The sequence below is a fragment of the Lygodium microphyllum genome, chromosome 17, assembly GCF_053477565.2.
Source record: "Lygodium microphyllum isolate KBCC chromosome 17, Lygodium_microphyllum_v1.1.10, whole genome shotgun sequence".
NCBI classification, from domain to species: Eukaryota; Viridiplantae; Streptophyta; class Polypodiopsida; order Schizaeales; family Lygodiaceae; genus Lygodium; species Lygodium microphyllum.
This window is the reverse complement of record NC_141151.1, coordinates 92,739,988-92,755,973: the sequence shown is the minus strand read 5'-3', so window position 1 is coordinate 92,755,973 and position 15,986 is coordinate 92,739,988. Positions and strand designations below refer to the sequence as shown.

At 42.5% G+C, this 15,986-nt stretch overlaps 1 protein-coding gene across 3 annotated transcripts in view; it reads right to left on the bottom strand.

Moving 5' to 3' along the window:
* Positions 1–15,986, bottom strand: part of MCM9 (minichromosome maintenance 9) — a 169,451-nt gene that overhangs the window by 41,398 nt on the left and 112,067 nt on the right. For 2 of the 3 annotated variants that reach the window (XM_087697775.1, XM_087697772.1), the window contains exons 14-17: positions 3,491–3,572; positions 3,210–3,331; positions 3,038–3,108; positions 2,849–2,958 (exon numbers count right to left, since the gene is read on the bottom strand). In XM_087697775.1, the coding sequence (XP_087553901.1) occupies positions 2,849–2,958; positions 3,038–3,108; positions 3,210–3,331; positions 3,491–3,572 (385 nt within the window). The remainder of the gene's footprint in view (positions 1–2,848; positions 2,959–3,037; positions 3,109–3,209; positions 3,332–3,490; positions 3,573–15,986) is intronic. The other variant, XM_087697773.1, reaches the window with a different exon arrangement.

Sequence of the window (15,986 nt, the reverse complement as noted above, 5' to 3'; positions counted from 1 at the left end):
AGGAGAGCAGCACGGTGCGTCTCAGATTTCGACAGGACCTCAAAAAAACCTCGGGACCCAAAAAAAATCTCTTCAACACATTCCCCTTGTAGCAGACTGTGCAGCCACTGGTGAATACGGGAAAGCAGCGGGATTCGACCAGTGAAGAAGAGTATCACGGCGCGATCATAAAACACCGAAAAGGAGCGTAGGACAGTTTTTGGGTCCACGGTGGCTTGCAGAACATCGTCAGGTGCAGAGTCGGAAAAGACTTCCTGATTATGTTGAACATAATCGCCAAGCAGAGTGTTGGCAAATTCCAGCAAATGCTCCCAGTCAACATCCTGAGAGTCCACAGAATCCGAAGCAACCTGCGCATAGGAATGATCCTGATGAACACCTATCTCTTCCGAAGTATGCTTGGTACGTTTACCCGCAGGCTGGATGTCAGGACCAGGGGGCATCTCTTCGGTGCACGGAACCATATCCTCAGGTTCCTCAGCATCAGAATCCGGGCCAAGTGCTGCCACCGTTTGGTCTATGAAATCCAGATCCAAACCAGCCATCGTGTATCACGATCTGATCTCGAAGGAGGACTGACGCACAGTGCAGATCGTTGTCTGCTGAGTTAGAAATCTGCACCCCTATAAGCTGGTTTCTCACACGGCAGAGGACGACCCTCTACTGTATCACAGAATTTTTTCTGTTATGCCAGAAACCTAGAAGAGGTGAAGTCTGCAGTGCAGCCGCCTGAGTGGTGGGGCAGAGTGCGCGCAGGACCTGACCAGGACGTCACACGAACAGGTTGCAGGCGTTGACGGGCAGAGGTCGCGAAAGGCAGGTACAGACGACAGGTGGCAGACGTGCAGGGACAGAGCTCGCAGGAGGACAAGGCCGGAGCTTGCCGAAGGCAGAAATGGCACAGGCGAACACACAAAAGCAGGGACCCGCAATACCTGGTTCCGTCAACGCCCAGGAAAATAGGCCGGAGTGCAACGGCAGTATGGCGAAACGAGATGGGGGCTGCCGTCAAGTGTGGCGCAGTCCACCGACAGTAGCGGGACAGAAACAGGGGCGAGGCGGCGTCCGATCACGCTCCATCGCGTCGCGTCGTTCTTGTTTCTCTCTCTCTCTCTCTCTCTCTCTTCTTGTGTTCTTTTGTTCTTTGCACTGTTTCTCTTTCCTCTTTGTGTTAGTGCTGTCTATTACAAGTTACAACAGATTCTCACGCTTCATTGCTGTCCCATATGCTAACCTGGTATCAGACATCTGTGTTAGTGTTCATGGTGCTGTTTACCACTGCAGGTCTGTGTTTACCCTGTTCCGGAACTGATTTGGCCTGCATATACCTGCTGCCAACTGCTGTACACACTTCCCAAGACTCGAGACATCTCTCTGAGCTGAGTCCACCTGTTTTGCCTGCATTTCAGCCTGCACCCTGTTTTCAACCTGGCAATCCTGTGTTTTACTTCCCAAACCTTGTGCTTGCTGCATCAGCCCCTGCATTCAGTTTTTGACCTTCTGCCAGGCTGGCAACCCTTGGGTGTTGCACGTTGATCTTCCAGCCCTCTAAACTGAGTGTTTTCCAGTTCTACTGCTGCACCAAGGTTTGTTCCCTTCTCTGCTTGAGCTCTTTCACTGACTTTGTGTTTGCAAGACATTAGGGGGACAACGGCAAGCGAAGGAGAAGCCAAAGAAAAAGGGTGACTCCTTCAATGAGTCATCATCATCTTCGAGCTCAAACACTGGTTCCATGCAGCCAAGGCAACAACCATGCAAACCTCCTCCTCTATGGTGCAAGTGAAGGTTGTGAAAGCCTCCTAGTCCTAGTGGTGTGGTCATCCCTCCCAATTCTCCAGTACCAAAGAGGAAGTGTAAGAGGATGCAGGAGGTGAGGTATCTAAGCCTCATCCATGTGCAGTGGACCCAAAGTACGGCTTCCCATATGCATTGATGAAGTCTAGTAGATTGAAAACTTGGAGCTAGGATTGACTTTCAAATTCATGTATTGTTTCAAGACAAAGAGCGGACTTGGTACTGTTCCAGGACAAAGAGCGAGCTTGGCTTCTAGTCAAAGGTCACATGAGGGGACGCTTTGGTGGTTTCACCAAATGCAGTGAATGGGTCATGCATGCTACTACAAAGACATTGTTGATAGGCAACAGAGATTGTTGTGACTACTTTCTACTTTTAGGGCTTGGTTTCATCGACATTGACATCAATGTCTATCTGAGGTACCTTGGTGGCAACTTGCACATCCATGGTCCTATGTGATGGACATTGTTGCATGTAGATAGTCATAAACAATCTAAAGTACAGACAAGAGCGATGAGGATAATGTAAAGCAGTTACCAAAGCAACCACCAAGAACACTCGCAACAAATTGGAGCCAAGAGTGAACCACCAACCAAGAGCTAATGAACAACAAAGGAACATCAAGTATGGGGTGCCCAAGAAGGGGTAGGCTACAAGTGGTATGAGACTCCAAAGAGTCAACATATATGAGAGTTGAGAGAACTCACTACAAGCACCTACCTAGAGGGACCAAGAAGCACTTTATAGAGTAGCATACATAACATATTTATAACATAACCTGTCTCCCAAATCCTTTTTCCCCAGTTTAGGTGGCCAACATCATAGTGGCCAAAATTTCACCTTGATTTTCACACAACCTAGGGCCCACCACCACTCACATGCACATCCCCCTTCTCACTGATTTCACATATACACGTTCTGTACTTGTGCTACACCATGTGTACAAAGATGTACTCATAGCAAGTTTTTCCTTCAAACAAAACAGAAAAGTAAGCAACAAACAAATGATGGTGAGATCTAGAATGATATGTAGCAGATGCCTGTTCATACACACCAGCATTCTGTGTCCCCGACCGGCGTTGTAATTGGTAATAACTAACTATAACCGATTCTGCATCACCAGTGAGTACAGGCTGGAAATTCTCTTTCACATATTGAATATACCTAACAGGAAAATTATGATTCAAGTCAAAATGAAACAAAAAGCAGAAAGAATGCCATCCTTATGTGACCTGATAGTTACCTTCTCAGCATAGCCAAGTTCCAAAAGCCTTGAGAGTCGTTAATACCATTGCAACTTTTCTGTTTTGCATGCTGTGGTTGGACCAATAAAAGATATTTCCATAAGTAAACCTCTTTGCACTTCAATGGTGTCAGTGGATTTAAATAATCAGTTATTTCTGGCAATGACTCACTTCTGCTAAGATATGAGAGGAGACAATCTTATCCCATTCCGGATTCTTTGTGTCAAGAAGAACCAATACTATGTCAAAACGACTCAACAATGGTCCAGACAAGGTAGTGTTCACGCATAGAGCTTTGAAATCAAAATGTCAAGGAAGCAGATGCAATTTTTAATAATGTCTTGTTGCTAACATTAACAATTTCATCCCAATGATATATTTTGCCGCATTCTTGCCTCCTTGAAGCTGTTGAGCTCTCTTTCACGATCAGAAATTGAGGATGCAGAGGATACGTTGATAAGGATCATATGTCCCCTTGGGATTTGTAACACCAAAGACCGTAGTCCTTGTATTGAGGGTTGTCACTAGGCCAGCCTATCAAACACCCAAAAAGGAGGCAGTTAGAACTGATCCAGAAAGCAATTCTTTTATAAACCTCCAAATTTGCATAGCACCATGTGCTTCGTCAGACTGAAAAAATGTTTGATAAACATAGATGCAATGTATCATAACTTGTTTTTCTTGCCCGAATGTAGTGATGCCGAAATGATAGTGTTCATGAACTAGAAACTAAATGAATCTCAAGCAATGGATTACATGGAAAAAGAAAGATACGGAGGTAATAACACGAACTTCACCATCAGCCTACTTGATTAAGCCTGCTTATTAGGGCCTAGCTGCATCAAGCCTTAAAAACAAAATTTTAACTTGAAACTCAAGTGACAAACATGAAAACCAAAGAGAGGCAACATGGTGCTTAGCTCCAAATCTCCCTCTTTATTGCTCCCAAACCCACAGAGGCTCCATTCCCCAAAATAATTGCTTGGACGTGAGTGTCCTTGTGTGTAACAACTTTTTGACACAAACAAAGTTATCAAAGAAGCATATGAGATGGGCCAATCTTCTCTCTCTATTTCATTTTCAGATTGTACATATTGATGGTAAAAAGAATGTGGTAGCTGATGCACTATCATGTAAGCCCCAATTTTCAACCGTCAACATGGTTTATCACACTAAGTTGGATGCCATGAAAGAGCAATATGCTATTCATTTGGACTTTGCTAATGTTTATGATCAGCTTTGCAATGGCCAGAGGCATGAGCACTTTGTACTTAGAGATAGATTTTTTATAATGCACGGATGATTGTATCACAAAGTAGACTGCAGTTGAGACCCAAAGTTATCATTGAAAGTCATGCTCCTCCGTATGCAAGACAAAGAGATATTGATGCCACAATCAAGGTAGTGAAGCATTTATTTTATTGGCCAACTTTGAGGCATCATACAGAGTAGTTTGTCAAGACATGCATCGTATGTCAAAAGGTAAAACATGATAGGCAAAAGATGTTGGGCTTGTTCCAAACGTTACATATTCCCATAGGCCTTTCCAGAGCATTACAATGGATTTTATTTTTGAGCTTCCTAGGACACCTACAAGGAATGATGGGATATGGACTATCATTTGCAAGTTTAGCAAACAGGTCCATTTCATTCCAGTGAGGAAGAAAATAAAGGCTGATCATACAGCACAATTGTTTTTGTAGCACATCTTCAAGTATCACAGTATGCTAGAGTCGCATCAATAATCGAAACCCTTAAATGACCAATATATTTTGGAAGGGGTTATTTGAGAATATGGGTACTATGTTGAAATTCTCATTATCATTCCATTTGCAAAATTCAAATACATGGTCAATCTAAGAAAGCCAATTCCACAGTGTTGAATCTTTTAAGGTGCTATGTTTCAAACCACAAGACATAGTGGAAGCACTATTTGCCATTAGTGGAGTCTGAATATAACAAAATAGTGCATAGTTCCACCGGCAAAGCTTCATTTGAGGTTGTTGACGCTAGCAAAAAGGTACCACCTATCTTGCAGACTAAGGATAAGATCTTTGAGGCTAATGATTATGTGGAAAACTTGGATGCAACATATGCAACAATGAAGTATGCACTTCAAAGATCACAAGAAAAGCAAAAGAAGGCAATTGATCACCATAGACGTGCTTTGCAAACTGCAGAGGGCGATTATGTATTGTTGCGTTTTGAAAAGATAAGGCTGAAAAAGATGAAAGGAAGAGAGAACTTGTATCCGAAGTTAAGTAGGAGATACTATGGGCCCTTTCAAGTGTTGGAGAAGATCAACAATGTGGCATATCGGCTGAAATTACCTCCACATTGGCGGATACACAATGGCTTCCATGTCAATTTGTTAAGGCCTTTTCATAGTGATATGCTAGAGGATATGTCTACTGAAATTTAGCTTGAGGTTAAGGAGCTGGATGAGATTTTGGTACTTCAGCAGATCTTGGTACATAAGGAAAGCAAGCTTAGAGGTAAAGTTTCTAGGAGACATTTGGTGAAGTTTCAAAATTAGTCACCAATAGATGTAAAATGGATGGAAGACGATGGCCTGTCAAATGTAATGGATGGAAGAGGATGACTTGGCAGGCCATCCTCAATTGTTGTAGCTTTACATAGATGCCTTTCGAACTCAGATGCCTTTCAGTTAGAGCCAACTTCAGTTCAAGCTCAATCAAATTTAGCAGAGCAAGGATTCAGAGTATTGCCTGATGCTCAAGGGAGAGGTATCACTTCCAATCCTCCAGTTGTGGACAACTCTCGTATGTAGTGGATCTCGGATGGATTTAGCATGCATCCAAGGTACTATGCTAACAATATGTCTACCATGGGGTCGCTACTTAGTGAACCAGTCACTATGAGACATATGCATATGAGTATGGTTGTTACCACAGCTCTAAGACTATACTTTTGCATCAATTTGTGATTAATTAATGATCAGTTGGACATGAGCTTTTACCTCAGTTTTAAGATCAAATTCTGATTAGTTTCAGCTCAATTTTTTATCAGTTTGAGAACCATTTATGGTCACTTTGGGATCAGTTTTGCGTTGATTGCTGATCAGTTTTTGCAATTAGTTTGGGGTCACATTTGCACCAGTTTGTGATTAGTTGTCAGATCAACAAATGATCAGTTTATGATCAAATTGCACCCATTTTTCAATGGTTTACAGCTCGTTCCATGGACAGCAACATGTTAGTAAATGCCAATGACAATTTCAGCCATGGCTTATGCTGAGAATATGCTTTGCTATGGTTGTGAAGCCAGAATAGTTGAGAAACATGAGTTATGGATGCATCCAATGGATTTCTAGCAACAGCTCTAGGCTAATTCTCAGTATTATCTAATGTTTATGCTGCTTGGAAATTTTCAGCAACGTTTGGGGCATATGGCATGGTTCAACAACAATGGCCAATAGTGTGACTGTGATGCCTTATGAAAATTCCTGTGTAATATGCTTTCCCTTTAACACAATGCAGTGCAATCAAGGAGGATTACAAGGATTTCAAGGGGAAGGTCTATCCTGGGGACGTGAAATTGTGAGATGCTTTAATCTTCCTAATAACATTTGATTAAGTTATTAATCAAATGTGCAAGGTTGTTTAGCACATGTGACGGATGTGGCAATTATTTCACGGTAACAAGCCAAGGACCTTGAGGGTGCAATAGGTATCAAAGGCAAAAGTTGTGATAAGTTATATCAGCTAGACTTTGGGGGTCAAATGGTGTCAGTTTTGACTCTAGGGCAGTTGTTTGGCCAATAAGTGTCAATGGTGACACTAGGGACTGATTAATCAACTATGCAAGGTTGTTTAGCACATATGATGCACATGGAAATTATTTCATGGTAACAAGCCAAGGATCCGCAGGTGCAATGGGTGTCAAAGGCAAAAGTTGTGATAAGTTATGCCAGCCAAGCTTTGGGGGTCAATTGGCGTCAATTTTGATCCTAGGACACTTGTTTGGCCAACAAGTGTCAGTGGTGACACTAGGGACTAGCATTAATTAATTAATTAATGCCAATCTAAGTATCAACAAAGGTTGGGGACCACTCCAAGTTGTAAATGGCCTAGTCAACTTAATTATGGACAGGCACATTTAATTTTGGGCAGGATCAGAAGACCTAATTAATTTTCAAGATTATTTAATCTTGAAAATTAATTAAATGGTTAGATAATGCTAAAAAATGGGTTTACAAGGTTGCCACTTGGCAAAAATGCCCATGAAAACTAAGAAAATATTTTTGGGAACTGGGTCTTAACCGCTTAGTTAGTTTACAGCTTGGAGGGAGAGAGAGAGAGAGAGAGAGAGAGAGAGAGAGAGAGAGAAAGAGAGAGAGAGAGTTGTCGGGTGGACCGTCTCAACAGGCGATGGAAGACGAGGTGGAGTCGGATGAGAGGAAGCAGGCTGCTGCAGATGCTCTCTTCGCCTACTCCCTCTTTATCATGACCGCCGTCGGAGAAGGCGTACGACCCAGTCACTTGCACTTGCACCTTATGAAGGAGATAGCTGGTATGCCAACAACTTTGAGAAAAGAGAATCCTCAACCAGCTGCCCCTGCAGCTAGCATTGATAAAGCATCCTCCTCTGCGGGAGATGGAACAAGCAACATGCTATTCTGAATACCCTTGGAGTATCCCTTTTACAAGCTTGGTATGTCATATTCTTTATGGGTGGTAGGAAGATGGTTTGCTTGTTTCTTAGAAATATTAAAATAGATTATGTTTTCTTGGAGGACATTCCAGTCATACCATGAGTGATTGTGAAATAAGATGATGTTTAAGGTGTCCACATCGTTGGTTGAGGCACTTTTTGTAGATGATGACACTGATTGAGTTGTTAACCAATGCAGAATGCTCTATTGGAATGGGGATGTATTTCAAACATATATAACTTGTAATGTACAGGTGAATTGGATTACTGCCATTGCCAAGGGCTTGTTTGCAGGTTTTGTTGTGGTTTAAGTAGGTGGGGATTTCTACTAGAGAGTTGTTGGTCCATTTTTTTATCAAATCACAGCAATTTGCTGCAAAAGACAAACATTTGGGGGCCTTAGCAAGTAGGGAACAGCAAGGAAACACCTTCAAAGGATTGGCAACAACATTGCTAATCAAGTGACAACATTTTGGAGGTGCATGGCAGTAGTTGACTGCATTAAATGCAGGCTGCAGCAGGTAGCAAGCAAATTTAAGTGCTTTCTCCAAAAGAAAACAGATTTCTCTCTCATCTTCGCTTTCTCTCACCTTCTCCAGCCCCTTCTCAAGAGATTTCAACATTTCTCGGTCACTTTAAGCAGATCTCAATCAAATTTGGTGGACAGCAAAGGGATCTCTACTGTGAACCCTAAATTTCTACAAAAATTAGGGCTTAGCAACCACCTTGCGATCTCTGCCAACAGGAGAAGGTATCGTACACTGAAATTGGCACCTGAAATTTGTGGAATTGACAGGGATTTCAGATGCCAAGCCATCCATTCTAAATTGGGTAACATTTGGCCAATTGATGGTTCCATTTGTGCAAGTCTTGGGTGAAAATCAAGGGGCAATCGACCCAAATTGCTTGCTGATTGTTTGTCCAGCAAGAGGCTTTTGGATCAGCAAAGGAGATTGTGGAATCTCAACTTGTACTCGATCCATCAACAATTGAAGTTCTAGAAATACCGAAAGGGGTGTCAGTTTTGGAGCGCAACGGATGTCTATTGTCCAAGATTGATAAGGTTATGTGTCCATTTCAATTTATGATCATTCATTAATCACTATAATTAAGTACTTGATCAAGTTTTACCACCCACTCCGAGAAGGAAGGCTGGTTTCACACTCTTCATGCTCCAAAACAAGTGGTGCTAACTCCTCTCATAGAATAGTCTCTGATACCCTAGAGGCCTATAGAATGGTGTAGAAAGTATCATACTTGGGAGATGGTATATGAGTAGAGAGAATTATCGCCATATCCTCTAAAGATATTGTCCGACCTAGGGATGCAAGCTCATTTTGCATTTTCTCCAATTGGTTTATGTGCTTTCCCATAGAAGAGGAAACATCAACTAGGAGCATCCGAAGTTTTTTCTCAAGGGTGATACGGAGGGGAAAGGTCTTCTAATAATAGAGAGAAGGTAGCTTTGTCCACACTTCCACTGCAGTCCAAAGTCTACACACATGGACAAAGACAAAATCCTATAAGTCATGAAAAGAAAGAAGGATCAAGCTCTAGCATTGAGCCGATCCCATAGATCTATTGTAGAACCAATATGGAGATCTTCCACTAGATGAGGAGCAAGGGCGCTAACAAAATCCCAAAGATCAAAGTTATCAAAGATACACTCCACTTTGCATGACCAAAGGGAGTAGTTTAACCCATCAAGTCAACCTTCTTTTTGTAGGGAAGGAAGCACAAACACTAGAATCAAGGGGTGCCATCAAAGCAATATGAGGACTGGAAGTAGTGGTCTTGCAAGAAATAAAAAGAGAAGCGAGGGGAGGTAAAGGAGCCTCCAATCTTCTCAACCTAACAAAGGGAGAATGTGGCTCTAAATGTCGATCTTCATGTTACTCTTCACAACAGTCTGACTGGTGCAATTGCCTACAAGGAGAAGGGAGAAGCTCCTCTTCAAAATCGTCAAAAGCATCGAGCCACAGTAATCCGTCTCTAAAAAACTTGCAAACACACTAGAAAAATTTGTGTTTTGATGTCGGGATATCTGAATGGAGGAAGATCAGCTATACCCGGCAAAAGGAAGTTGTAGTTTCCCTGCACACTTGTAGAAGGCTCAAACAATGCAGAAAATTTGTGTTATTCACACCAAATTTGCTCCGAGCCTTCAAGTCCTCACTTTAGCAATGATACCATGTGAGAGTGCACAATGGAAAAGGAAACATGAACATAGAGAGAGAAGGGAAAATAAAGACTAAAATAGAAGAAGAAATCTGGACTAAACTTTCAAAGAAAGCTGAATACAATGAGGATGATCAATCCTTGCACGCAGCCCCAAGGCGTTAGTGGGAGCACCGGATCGGGAAGGCAGCACTCAAAGATGGAGGAGTCCTGAACGCTAGAGTGTGCTGAAATCTACAAGACAAAATGGCCAACCAACTAAGGGGTAGGCTATATGTAATAGCCAAATCTGCCCAAATTGGCCGGCTACATAAATCTAGGACCAAAAATACTAGCTGACCTGATAATCAACAAAAGACCGATCACCATCATAAAAGTTGGTCGTGCCATCCTGCCCAGTCTGAACCCAATCCAAGCCCACTGAAAAAGAAATACACTGAGCTAGTAACTAATCAGTTGGTGTGAATACACCTAAAATCCGACTGAAAAAGAAATGCATGCTCAAATAGAGCTACCTCCTCCATCAAAACACATAACACACTAAATATCAAAGCTCTTAACATCCCCATCTAACTCAGACTGAGGCTCATAGGCAAGAGATAACTGTGTATAACAAACACGACTGCTAACAAAACCAAGATCAACTGCTTGTTGTCCATGCTGAGTACCTTGTCCAAGTCTAGGCAATGCATTACCCTCTACATTTTGTGAATTTTCAAACCAAGAGACATCATCTCACTACTTGATCCCATCTCACTGTATGAAGACATTATTGTTGTAATACTCAGTACTAAAGCAATGCTTCTAACTTCCAATAAGGTGCCATGGGCCCACCAATTCAAGGGAATTGATGGTATCTCGATAATGGAACCATAAAACTAGCATTCCTTTCAACGAACACCTGATTTAACACTAATTATACACTAATTACAGCCAACATAAATTTCTTAAAGAATGAAATGCAAATATTACCAATAATCTTGGACATTGGACACCCAATTGAACCCAAAAATCGAAGCCTCTTGTACTGTTTCTTTATCTTCTATTGCAATTGGAAGAAGCACACTAAGATTGCATGAATCTCCTTTGCTATCCAAAGCCTCTTGCTAGCACAAATGACCAACAAGCCTTCAAACTAATTTGCCCCTTGGTTTGCTTGATTAGCCTTCAATTTGATCCTTGGAAGATGAATTTAGCTAAAATCCCAAATTTCTGTTGTTGAATTTCAACTACTAGGCCTTGAATTCTAAGGACACTTTTCGAGATGGTTGTCAAACCCTAATTTTTGTTGTAAATTAGGGTCTACAATAGCAAATCTCTAAATTTTTCACCTCCAATAGCTGAAATAGCTAAGATTTGCTAAAGGAACTTGAGAGATGGCTAGAGGATATGAGAACGCTGGAGAAGAGAGAAAAATTAGGCTTCCATCATGAAGAGGTGGCTCAAATCTGCTGCTGCCCTATCCAGACAGCCCTTAGAGCTGTCACCTTAGCTGTCTTGGCTGCAATGGCTGCTTAGATTCACCTCCTGGTGGCTGACAATGGCTGCAACAGCCTCTCCTACTGGTTGGCCTTCAGAATGACTCTCTCCTCTTCCAACCTCCTCTCAACCAAGTACCAGCCCTTTAATTGCATTTTTTCACTATTGTCAGCTACATTAAATTAATTTTCAAAATATTCTACTAACTAGCTTGCATGTCATTGGATGGGGTGTTTGTGCCTATCCTGCTACATCAGAAAGATCTCTAGCATATTCATGTTGTGTCATCATAAGAAATCCTGAGCATTTATTGGCCCCTAAACTGGCATTAATTAACTAATTAATGCCTAGTTCCTAATGTCACCTTATTAGCCCCTGAACTAGCATTACTTCATTAATTAATGACTAGTTCCCAATGTCACCACTAATATTGATGGCTAATAAAATATTCTAGGCCAAAATCTATCACCAAGTACCACCTAGTACCTGACTAATATGGCTTATTACAACGTTTGCCTTTGACTCCCATTGACATGTAGGGGTCCTTAGCCCATCATTGTGAATTAACTATCCTACGCAACATGTAAACCTCACACTTGCACATTTCATTAACAACTAAATCAAATGCTAAGCAAAGCATCAAAATTTCACATCCCCATGACGGCGCCCAACACCTATTTATGGCTGCCTTCTTTATTGTTTATTTGATTGCTAGCTAACCTACTATAGGTTATCCCACATAAAAGGAGGGGTTGTGGTCACATTCATACACTTGTACTTGCAGGTCCTTTGCATGGAGAGAGGGAGTTCTACTCTTGTATTCTGGATTTGCATAGTGGATTCCTATACTCATGGACTTTTGTAAGTTTACAGCCTTTCTTCCACTGTTTACTGCACTCCTAACATTGTATCAGACATCTAGGTTTCTATCTTAACATGATATCAGGCATTCAGGTGAAAGAGTTAATGCCCTTGATTGTAATGCTGATTTTCCAAAATCTGGTGATACTGATCTACATTTGACTGATTTTTATGCTTTATAGTTGTGTGTAGCATGGTTAACTGCAAAGAAGCATGCCTGGTAGCTTTGATGTGTGGCTGTATTTGGATTTACTGGTAACATGCTGGGGCCTAATTTGCAAGCTGTCTCATGTCAATCTGATCAGTACATTCCTATGCGATTGAATGTGATCCTTGATTGAAAGAACCTGGTTGTGTATGATTGTGCTACTCTCCCTTTGCAACTCTTTCCACCAGGGTAACAGTCCGAGCTGTTTTTTTCTCATTTCGGTTCCCTGTGATCCACTAATGCCCTTGTATTAGGAGAGTGATTTCATTTTGCAACATTACTCAAGGACTTGTGGTTCAGTGCTAGTGCTTATTAGTGCTCTACAAGGAGAAGGTTGGATTTCCATCAACATCTAGCAAGATGGTGACCATGCTTTTGGAGTCTCTGTTCCCATCAACGTCTATAGGGAGAAGGTTGGATTGCTCTAGTTTCTGAAGGAGTCTCTATTTCCATTTGTTGGGTTTGACTTACGCCCACGCTCACAGAGGAGTGTCAATGATCCTCAGTAGGACACGGGCACTTTTTACTCACCTTACGAGAGGTTTTTTCCCCCCAAATTTATTCTCTTTTATTTTATGTGTCTGTGTTACACAATTTGGGCACTTATTGTGTTTTACACCTTTCGGGTGTGAACACACTCTAGCAACCCTAAGGTTTAAGGGTTGTACTTTGTACTTGCACCTTACACTCTTCAAATTATTGCATTGGGTGTCGTGCTATCACTGTCACACACTCTCTTCACTGTCAACTGTACTCTCAACTAAGCTTGAGCTTTGATCTTTGTGCATTCTCTCACCTCTCACATTTGGTATCAGAGCTAGCCCTCTGCTCAGCTCAGCTCGTGTCCACCACCAGCTGAGCTGCCACCTCTCAGTTGTACTCAGCTCCACAATCCCCAGGTGTTTGCAACAACTCCTGCCTAGCGCCAACAGAGCCGCTCATCAGCCTCCAGCGTCGCCTTCTAGCAGGCCCACTACCTGCGCCAACTGGGCCACCTACAATCCGCCGCCAACGCTACAGGCGCCAGCCCTCTGCGCCAGTTCCCTACACTGCCCGCCTGGCCCTTGGATTGTCCAACTACATTAGACCTGTCTGCGCCGCCCTCTACACAACCAACTCCGCCTGTCAGTCCTATGCGCCGCCACCACACGCGCCCGCCAGTAGCCTGCACGAACGCCACCATAGCGCCTGACCCTGGGAGGCCCGCCTCCAACTCAGCCATCGCTCAGCCACCACCAAATTGCCACCTCCACTGCCAAGTTTGCCACCATAGCTCAGAATCGAAGGTAAAAAGAAATTTTTTAATAAAAGGGGCTTGTGCCCAAGCAACATCTCTTTGCTCTTGCAAGTGTTTGGGACACTTTTCTTGCAGAGATTTTGTGCATTTCGAATCAGAAATTTGGGACTTTTGTTGTCAACTCAAGCATTGGTAAATATACATGAGTGATAGTCTGGAATAGACTGAATTTGTGCATTTTGAGACAAGAAATTTTGGGGCTTTTGCATTTTTAGTGCTGCTAAGCATTGTTTATCCCCTGGACAGCATGTACTTCGAACAATTTTTGACAAAGTGTGATTAGATTTGCTAATTATAGCAAAGTGTTTAATGTAATTTCTGGAAATTCTTAGATTTCCACATTGATCTAGCTTGAAGTATTACTCTTTTGCTCCTTGATCAGTGACATTTATCATGAAAAATCAAGGAGGATGTATTTACATATGTATCCAAGGAGATAGGTTGGATGGCAACAACTATTCTCTATGGTCTGCTATGATGAAGAATGTGCTGAGATTGCAAAGAATTTTTGGGATTATGTCAACAGTGAAGAAGTTCGGCCTGGAGTTGTGGCTCTTGCTACACCTCCACTAGGAGGACATGGACAAAGGGCAACTCGGCCTACTCAGCCTGTTCAGCCCACTCCAGCTCAGCCACTGCCCCAGAGATCAACAACACAAAAGGCATGGGACACACTAATTGCATTGGCAATTCAACGGTCCATCATCCCACACATTCGGTCTACAGCTTCTTCGCGAGAAGCATGGCTAACCCTGGAGCAGATGTTTGCTGGAAAGAATGAGACACGCGTCTCTTTCTTAATGAAAGAGCTTGAGACTGTGAAGATGGATGAGGGTGATTCTATGCAAGGATCATCTAAAAAAAATTCAGGATTTGCATGAGCAGCTTATGAATGTAGATGAGTATTACTCAGATGCGCAATTGATATCTACTACTTTGAATTCATTACCGCCCTTCTATTTGGCCTTTAATATGGCCCTGAACCTCACTATGAGAATTTTCCCACAGTCACTTACTTTACTTCAACCGGTTGTTTGCTCTTAGAGGAAGAGCAGACAAGAAAAAACAATGGGGTGGATGTTATAGCCTCTGAGCAAGCTTTTATAGCAAGGCAGAAGGGCAAGGGCAGCCAAGCTAAAAATGCTTCACAAAGCTCTGGTCTGGTACTTCACAAGGTAGCAAGAAACAAGGGGCACGCAAGCCAAGAAGGGCAAGTACCACTATTGCAAGAAGCCAAGACACTACATCACAAAATGTAGAAAGCGCATAGCCAAGGAGGAGGAGTCAAGGATGTCTATTTCTAATGCACCTTCCACTGCTAATGAATCGCGTCTTTTGTTGCAAACCATGACTATTATATTTACACATACAATTATGGCTCTTGGGCTATACAGCATTTAGCTCTACTAAGGATGCAAGCACATAGTTCTTTAACAATGGTGCTTCTAGGCATATCACATCTCGCAGGGGATGGTTTTCCTCCGTTATTGCAGCTCCTGTTGGCAAGTCTGTGCAGTGTGCCAACAATGCATCGTACCTTGTTAGAGGTATTAGGGAGATTGTGTTAATAGCCATTGGTGGCTCTATTCTCCGCTTGCAAGATGCATTATTTGTGCCATGCATAAAGAAAACTTTATTGTCTATTTCTTCTTTGGCAAAGTGTGGTTTACAAGTCACCTTTAATGACTTTGGTTTTGACTGGCACTTTATGTCGTGGGTTATATGAGTTAGATGCTTATCCAGTTGATCAATCGGTCTATCTAGCGTCTACTCTCACTCTTGTTATGTCACAAGCAAAGTTATGGCATGCTCACATCGGGCATGTAAACTATGGTAGCTTGATGCTTATGCAACGTACTGTTGGGTATTTGACTCACGCCTCACTTACGCCTACGCTTATATGGGAGTGTCGGTGATCAGTAGGACACGGGGGCACTTTTTACTCTCGGTAGGAGAGGTTTTTTCCCCCAGACTTATAGTCTTATTTTCGTATGTGCTTATGTGCTTATGTTACACACTTACGGGCACTTACCGTGTGTCAGGTGTGAACACCCCCTACAACCCTAAGGTTTAAGGGTTGTTTTAAGGGTTGTACTTTGTATTTTCATTCTACACTCTTTCAGTCTATTGGATTGGGTGTCGTGCTTCACTCTGTCTCTCTCACTCTCACACTATCTACTGCACTCTCAGCTGTACCTCGATCCTCTCACCCCCTCACATTTGGTATCAGAGCAGTCTGCAGTCTGCAGAC